Genomic DNA, 8,353 nt, shown 5'->3' on the forward strand with positions numbered 1-8,353 from the left:
GGGGAATCCAGCCCCTCCCCCTGTCACGGCAGAGAGCCGTGACAGGATCGAGAGGTGAGGGAACCCGGTATGTTTTCCCTCACCTCCCAATCTACTGAGCCGACCTGTGACAGTCTCAGGGTGCCCACACACCTTACGATTATCGTACGATAATCGCGGGAAATCCCGCGATCGTACGATGTTCGTAAGGTGTGTGGAAGCCGTGCGACCTCTACTACTGTAAGGTCGCACGACTTTAAACTTACGGACATGTTTGAAAACCCGCCGAGCATCGTACAATGTTCGGCGGGTTTGTGGCATGTCCGTACGATAACAGCCGCACGGGGCGGTGTGCGGAAGCGCACACTGCCCGTTTGGCATTGCGGTCATCGGAAGCCCGCGTGGCTTGCGATCATCGCAAGTACGATCTGCCTATGCAACATAGGCAGATCGTACGTTTTTTTAAGTACCTTACAACCATCGCAAGACAGAAGTCTTGCGATGGTTGTAAGGTGTGTGCCCAGCCTCATTGTCACAGGTCAGCTTAGAACTATGAGGTGAGTGGAAATCACTCATCGCATAGTTCTCCTTTAAAGCAGGATAGGGAAGAGGGGGGAAAAAAAGTTTGCCTTTGTCACTTTAACTGAACAAAGAGAAGCTGATTGGTTGCCATAGGCAACGGCTCCAGATTCTTCTGCTCCAGTTTTGATAAATTCCCCCCTTAATGTTGTATTTTTAGTGACAGCTCTGAGCCTGCTGACGTCACATCAAAGACGTAGGTGCCCAGCAGCAGTCTCACGGACTTTGGATGTCAACACAAGGGAGACTTCGACAGGCCAATAACATGCATATAAGCCATATTATAAAACGGGCAGATTCTTGTTTCTAAATCAGGTGACAGGGCCTCTTTAACGACCCTAAAACGAAATAACAGATATTACTGTGATCTGCCATAACAGAGCTCGGGCCGAGACCCGCTCCCAGCACGTGTAAGTGACCGGGGAGTGCCAGCCGCTCTCATGGACGCCGCCATGCTGCCTGTCCGCTGCGTCGCCATTCAGGGGCCCTACTCACCCAGCGGCTCCAGAGAAAAAGCGGCCATGCCTCTGTGTGCTGGGAGACCTGGCTCACCCCAAGACATTCAAATACCGCGATTAGTAGGACGGAATCAGCTGAGCGCCGGGAAGTCCCGGAGTGACGTCACTTCCGGAGCCGCTGCTGAGCTTTAAACGATGCGAGAATAGCGACAGCTGGCGGCCATAGTGTGAAGTGCAGTTTGTGCAGAGTGTCGCTCCTCCTCCTCTGCAGAAACTGACGGTCAGCGCTGAGCTTTCATTGTGAAAGCTGTCATGCTGTTCCCCATTCTTCTATATCTGCAACAAGTTTGTAGATCGGTTGCTCTGACAGCTGAACTCTAGGAAATAACTTTTGTATTCACCTGCAACCCGTCTGTAAGCATTGAACCTCATAGGCCCGGCCGGCTTCAGTACGAAGAAGATGGGTGGGTGGCTCACTCACATCTTTAGCCATTCAATAAATGGTTTCTTTTCAGTTTGTTCAGTTAAAGTTTGAAAATGAAAGGAAGAAGCTGATAGGTTGCCATGGGCAACTGTTCCGGATTCTGTCTGCTCCGGTTTTGATAAATTCCCCTCCTTGGGTCCTGTGTTAAAAATACAAGTTGTTTTGTGCATGGCCAAGGTAGGGGTGATCCCTACATTATTGCCGCCCAGGGACGGATTAAGAGCATCATGGGCCTGGTACTGTCGGTTGGTCAGATGGCAAATGCAGAGGCGGCTCTCTAATTAAGCGGCCACTAGCTCCTCAAAAGCCCCAGCGAGTGGCCACTTAATATGCCTGATTAGAGTGATGACGGGGCCTCTACCAGATTGTGTTCAGCCCGGCCGGCCCAGATTGCCATCGGGCATACCGAGGCAATCTGGGCCAGCCAGGCCCCTACGTTAATCTGGCCCTGTCGTCGCCTAGTGTTTCAGTATGGGGCACATGAACGCTAGGGGATCCAGTGCATGCACAGACATACTGTACTACAGGTCTCTGCAAGCTCCCGAATACCTAGCAGAGACTTGCGGCACGTCTGTGCACATCTGGGATACCACGGTGCACATGCACATATCAATAAGTCACCCCGAAAAGGAGTTCAAGGATGGTGCCGCCATCAGAATACAATGGAGACAGCGGGAGATTCCTCGATCAACGCTCCTAAGCATTAATGGCGGAATCTCATATTTACTTTGTTCAGCCCGCAGGTTGAATGAAGAAAATATTACAGTGTATGGGCAGCTTTAGTTTGATGATTGTGGTGCAATTCCACTTTTACAAACAATAACCAATCATGTGCAAGGAGATTTTTGTTAATTGTATTTTTGCTTGCACTTGATTGGATGATGGTAGTCAGTGGAGCTTCCACTCATTCACTAAACTAAAGCTGGCCATACACCTTACAACCATGGCAAGACTTTCGTCTTGCCATGGTTGTAAGGTAATTAGAAAAACGTACGATCTGCCCATCTTGGACAGGCAGATCGTACTTGCGATCATCGCAAGCCGGCCGCGCTGAGGAGAGGGGCTTCTGATGACTGCAATGCTGAGCAGGCAGTGTGCGCTTTCGCACACCGGCCCGTGCATCATTTGTCTTACGAGCAGGCCACAAACCCGCCGGAAATCGTACGATTTTCAGCTGGTTTTCAAACATGCTCGTAAGACAAAAGACGTGCGACCGTACAGTACAAACGGTCGCACGCCTTCCATACACCTGACGATTATCGTACGATCGCGGGATTTCCCGCGATTATCGTACGATAATCGGCAGGTGTATGGGCACCTTAAAGTGACATTAAACCCTCAGATTTTTTAACATAAAACAATACTGTAATGTGTGCCTTACTGTAATCCATGGTAGTTTCCCTTCTCTTTGCTGCTCTTCCTTTTAAATCTGTATCTGTTCTCATGCTGGGCAGAACTTCTGTTTTGCAGCAGACTGCCTTGTCTCAGGAATGGCTACATGGTGTCTGTGTATAGGTTTGCAACCTGAGCCAGCACTACAGGAAGAGGCCCTGAGCTGCAAAGGGAAGTTCTCCCCAAGCATGAGAAGAGATTCGGATTTAAAAGAAAGAGCAGCAAAGAGAAGGGAAACAACCATGGATTACAGTAAGGCGCACATTACAGTATTGTTTTATGTTAAAAAATCTGAGGGTTTAATGTCACTTTAAGAGGAAACCTCCCCTGCAAAGTGAACAGCCTATTTGCCTTTTTCCCTGTAGTTAAAGTGGAACTCCAGACTTGTTATAAGTATTGGTTGACGTGGGAAGAGTTACAAACACTGAGGTTCTCTTTATTGCTGTCTGTGTCAACAGTAGGAAATCTCCCAACCACTTCCTGTCCTGGTGACACAGCAATAACAAATCCCAGCCACTATTCACACCTCAGCTTTTTGTTGTGTGTTTCCTGATTCACGACGGCGCTCAACATTTGATGTAAGAGGAGGCGGGGTTGCTCTTAGGCGAGACCCGCCTCCTCTTTCACTTGGAACGCCGGCCTCTTCTGCCGTAGCTGCTGGCTGTCACTGACACAGTTCCAATTGACTGAAGATGACATTTTTCATCTCGGAACGTTCAGCTACGCAAGCTCTCACAAGCTGACGTGCCAAGGAGAAAATTACATGACACACTGCTCGCACAGGCAGTGCGCCACCGATCCGCGCTGCTTCACGTGCAGTGTGTCACAGCCTTTAGGTGTCCATGCTCGGGAGTGAATGGGGGGGTCACAGGTTCTAACACTTTTCTACATATTCAAAAATAGTTTGATGAACACGGGGATGACATCATGTGTCTTTCATGGCCTTCATCATAGGATCTAAACACCAGTGAAGCTTTATGAATAGGTACAGAGTGTGAACCTTCCAACTCCTTAATTTCCTAAAACAGGTAGGCAACCTTGGCACTCCAGCTTTGGTTGAACACATGATGCGTTGCAAGTTTCTGACCGCCACAGAAATGACTCCCAGAGGAGGAGACATGACGGGATTTGTAGTTTTGCCACAGTTGGAATGTCAGGGTTGCCTACCCCTGCCTTAAAATATCTGAAGGGTCTTCTGGTTGAAGGATGGTTCAATACTCCAATACATACAGGTCAGGTCAGAACTTGCGTGGCAGCATTTCAACAAGGCATGAAGCTTTCTGCAATAAAGCCCAAAAGGATGAAATGCATTAGTGGTTGGAGTCCGTCAGGTGGGAACTATAGTACTCTGTCAGCTAGATTGTAAAAAAAGATATAGTATTCGAAGACTGGTAGTGTGCAGCCATTTTTGGATTGACTTGGAAGGCATGAAGCTGTTCTGGCAGCTGGTGGCATAGTTCCTTTTAGGTCTTCGATATTAAAAGCAATTCCAGCACACATCTAACATTCATTAGTGGACTGCAAAAGCTTTCAAGAAAACAGTGCAACCCCTGGGAAGTCATAAAGTTCACTCAGTCTACTTGATGGTTTCTAGGTGATCCTCCAGTGACTGATTCCAGTGAAATCCTCAAATGTGGGGTGGGTAGCAGGGGCGTAACTAGAAATCACAGGGTCCCATAGCAAAATTTTGTATGGGGCACTGTGATTTCTAGTTATGCCCCTTGCAGAGCCCACCTCCTATCCCAAACAGCCCACCTGAGAGTGACCCTGCAAAGCCCACCATCGACTGGGCTGGCACACCTCTTACCATTCAGCCCCTATCCGCTCCCCCTCCACGGTCACCGGGCCCCGACTCCTCCTCCACCATGGTCACTGGCTCCTCCTCCGTCGTCGGTCCCCCCGCCTTCAACGCTGCTGACGCTGGGCCCAGGCTCCTCCTCCTTCGCTGCTGGCTGTCACTGACTCAGCAACGGCTGTAAGGAGGAACGTGCTACGGCACAGATCACTGGCAGGTTGTCAGTGATCTGAACAGCGGCACGTTCCTCCTCACAGCCGCCGGTGACAGCCAGCAGCCTGCAATGCCATAGCGACCCAGGTGGCCCGCACGGCATCAGGGGGACCCCTTTGTTCCTCGTCCTGGCCCGGGCCCCATAGCTGCTGCCTGGGTTGCTATGGTGATAGTTCCGCCACTGGTGGGTAGGTGGGCCTTTTACTGAATCCTGCATTGTGACTTCCTTTCTTTCTGCCAGATGTATCACCAATCAAAGTCAGATTCTCAAGGCATGATTACATATTTTTGGTGTCTGTGATGAAACTAGGGATGCACCGATACTAGTATTGGTATCTCGTCCAAATACTCCCGATCCCTAGCCCGATACCGAAACTTCCGATATCAGTAAGCCGGGCGGTGAGTCATTACACACTGCCCGGCTTCCTGATTAGCCAGGAAGCTGGCTCCATGCTCTCTTGTCATCAGGGAGCATGGAACGTGTAATGACTCTGCGCCCAGCTTCCTGATTGGTTGGTCAGGAAGCCGGGTGGCGAGTCATTACCCACCCCCCGGCTTCCCGATTTACCAGAAAGCCAGCTCCATGCTTCCTCGTCACTGGGTGACAAGGGAGCATGCAGACGGCTTCAAGGCTAATCGGGAAGCCGGGCTTCGAGTCAATACACGCTGTCCGGCTTCCTTATTGGGACTTCTGGTATCGGTGAGCACCGATTAAAAAAAATATCGATAGTCGACATCGAAAAACCGGTAACGGCGCATCCCTAGATGAAACTCAACATGTCACTGACACTTCAATTCATCAGGATTTCTAAATATTAGAGAGCGAGGAGCCTGCAGGAGCTTTATTGTGTCTTCAATTTAGGTAAGCACACAGGAAGCCTAGATGATCAGATTAGGGGTGGAGGTGGACAGGTACACCACAACAATACAGTACTTGGGTGAGATACTGAAACCCCAAGCAAATAGCCCGTGTTCCCTCTGTGGCTTTAAAGAAAAATTCTGGGCAAAGAAAACATACCCTTGCAGTAGGACTGCCTCCACAGTGCAAGGGTGAAGTGCTCATATAAAGCTGTTTTACTTACCTGATCCAGGTTCTCCCGGCCGTCAGCACTCACCTCTCTCTTCCTCTGCTTCAGATATGGAATGTCCTTTGGCTTCCTTACATCTAATGCAGGTCAATGAACCTACATAAGATGTGATGATGTCAGTGGACCTGAGACCACCACAACAAATGGGAGAGAAGGCTGCTGGGACCAGTCTAGCAACCTGAAGGAAGCTCGCAGGACATGCAGTGCTCCACACCACTGTCTTACCCACAATTAATACCTCAAGCCTCTCTATTGCATGCATCTGCTCACATCTGTCGCATGTATTGCCTCACATTTCTCTGCTACATGCAGTGCCTCATGCCTCTCTATTGTACATAGAGCATGAAACAGGGAGAATTGAGGCAGTGCAGTTAATGAAGAGGTATAAGACAATGAGGTGAATTTATGAAAACTGGAGCAGACAAAATGTGGAGCAGTTGCATATGGCAACCATTCAGCTTCTTTGTTCAGTTAAGGTATGAAAATGAAAGGTGGATGCTGATTGGTTGCCATGCACAGCTGCTCCAGATTTTGTCTGCTCGTTTTAAGAAATTCCCTTCATTGTCTTATACCTCTTCATTTACTGCATTGCCTCAATTCTCCCTGGCTCATGCTCTTTATTACAGACACTGCCTCAGTTGCTCCATGTTCTATCTCATGTCTCTGTATTGCATGCTGTGCCTTCAATTCTCTTACATAAAATACTTTATCTACTCTACAGTATTTTTCTTTCTTTGAGCCCCCTAGACAAAACGAGCACTTAACCCTTGCAGTGCAGGGGTAGTTTATTATTTGCCCGGAGTTCTTCTTTACATACAATTCTATTCTGACTAGTGTGTACCTTTAATATATTAAGGGGCATATTTATAAATCAGTAAACGCAATTACGGGGCGATGACTAAATCACTGTCAAAACACATGCACCAGGAAGATTCACCTGCAGTGAATATTTGGTTAATGTCAGATTAACGGCTTCATAAATATGCCCCTAAATCAGTGGTTCTCAACCTTTCTAGGGCCGGGACCCCTTGGTAACATTTGCCAAGTTTTGGTGACCCCCCAACGGTAGAATTTAGGGATGATGTGGCTGCTGCAGCGACATCTGGCGGCGTGGCGGGAGAACTGGCACTGCTGCGCTAGGAGAGGGCTGAGGAGGACTCTCACCTAGCACAGCAGAAATCACACAGCGACCTACAGGTTGAGAACCACTGGCGTACGCCGTCAGAATAATAAAAAAAACAACCACCATAGGAATGCATAGCTAGATTCCTAGTTTGCCTGATTGAGCAGAGTAAACCTTCCCGGGAGAAAGTGTTTATCTCCCGGGCCGCTGGGAGCCGCTATCTAATAGCGGGAGAGTCCCGGGCGACCCCTGGAAAATCATCATTCGACCCCCGACGGGGTTGCGACCCACAGGTTGAGAACCGCTGCCCTAAGTGTTTCAATTGATTTGTCTACCTGCTTTGCCTATATGCAATCACAGCTCATCTACCAGGAATAAGGAACACAATTTTCTCATCAAGAAGATTTTATTTAAATATAAAAGATGTAATTTTGTATATAATAAGCAGGACAACCAGGAACACTTGTACTCTGTCTTTTAGATTAATGAATGCACTGAAATTGTTTTGATTTTTCCTATAAATTATTTCCCAATTTGTGCTGAGCACTTATAACCTGAATATCACAGAATACTGTACATTTCTGACCAATGTTAAAGATTAAGGGGGGATATGATTTCCATGTACAAAATGTTTAATGGTGGTAGCAACATTAGCGATAAACTGTTTAAAATTAACTCCGTTACAAAAACTAGAGGCCATCACCTAAAATTGATGGAAAAAAAATTCCAGCACAAGGGGCGAAGGGGGTTCTTCACAGTAAGATCAGTTAGGGTCTGGAACTCACTGCCACAGGCGGTGATTTCAGCAAATAATGTGGAATTGTTCAAGAAACTTTTGGACGATTTCTTAAGGGACCGTAATATACAGGGGTACGGGTACTCCTAGAATGAGATCCTAATAGGTTGGACTTGATGGACTAATGTCTTTATTCAACCTCAAATACTATGTAACTATGTAACACTAAATAAATAATACAACCTTTGTCCCCCTAATTTTTGGTCACTGAGTGAAGAAAAATTACGTGCAGCTGCTATTGTATTTTTTTTTTTCATTTTGAGACAAAATATTAGTGTGCTCAAAATATTTCATAACCTTTTATCATGTCACATATTTTCGCATGACTGCGCTAATTTGAGCAAGTTGAGTTACCAGTTGGGACTGGTAAATGTTAAAATATATGCTAGAAATTTGCATTTTCTGCACATTTGACCTTTCTTCCTAAATTACTTTTTTCCTACATT

At 47.4% G+C, this 8,353-nt stretch overlaps 1 protein-coding gene across 1 annotated transcript in view; it reads right to left on the reverse strand.

Annotated features, from left to right (window-relative positions):
* NUP35 (nucleoporin 35) overlaps positions 1-1,183 on the reverse strand; it is a gene marked incomplete at its 3' end in the record, with an annotated part of 23,189 nt that extends 22,006 nt beyond the window's left edge. Inside the window, exon 1 of the mRNA XM_018559493.1 lies at positions 1,054-1,183. Coding sequence (XP_018414995.1) covers positions 1,054-1,120 — 67 coding nt within the window. The remainder of the gene's footprint in view (positions 1-1,053) is intronic.
* Positions 1,184-8,353: the final 7,170 nt, after the last annotated feature.

The sequence above is a fragment of the Nanorana parkeri genome, unplaced genomic scaffold (genome assembly GCF_000935625.1).
Source record: "Nanorana parkeri isolate BGI_ZX_2015 unplaced genomic scaffold, ASM93562v1 scaffold400, whole genome shotgun sequence".
NCBI lineage: Eukaryota > Metazoa > Chordata > Amphibia > Anura > Dicroglossidae > Nanorana > Nanorana parkeri.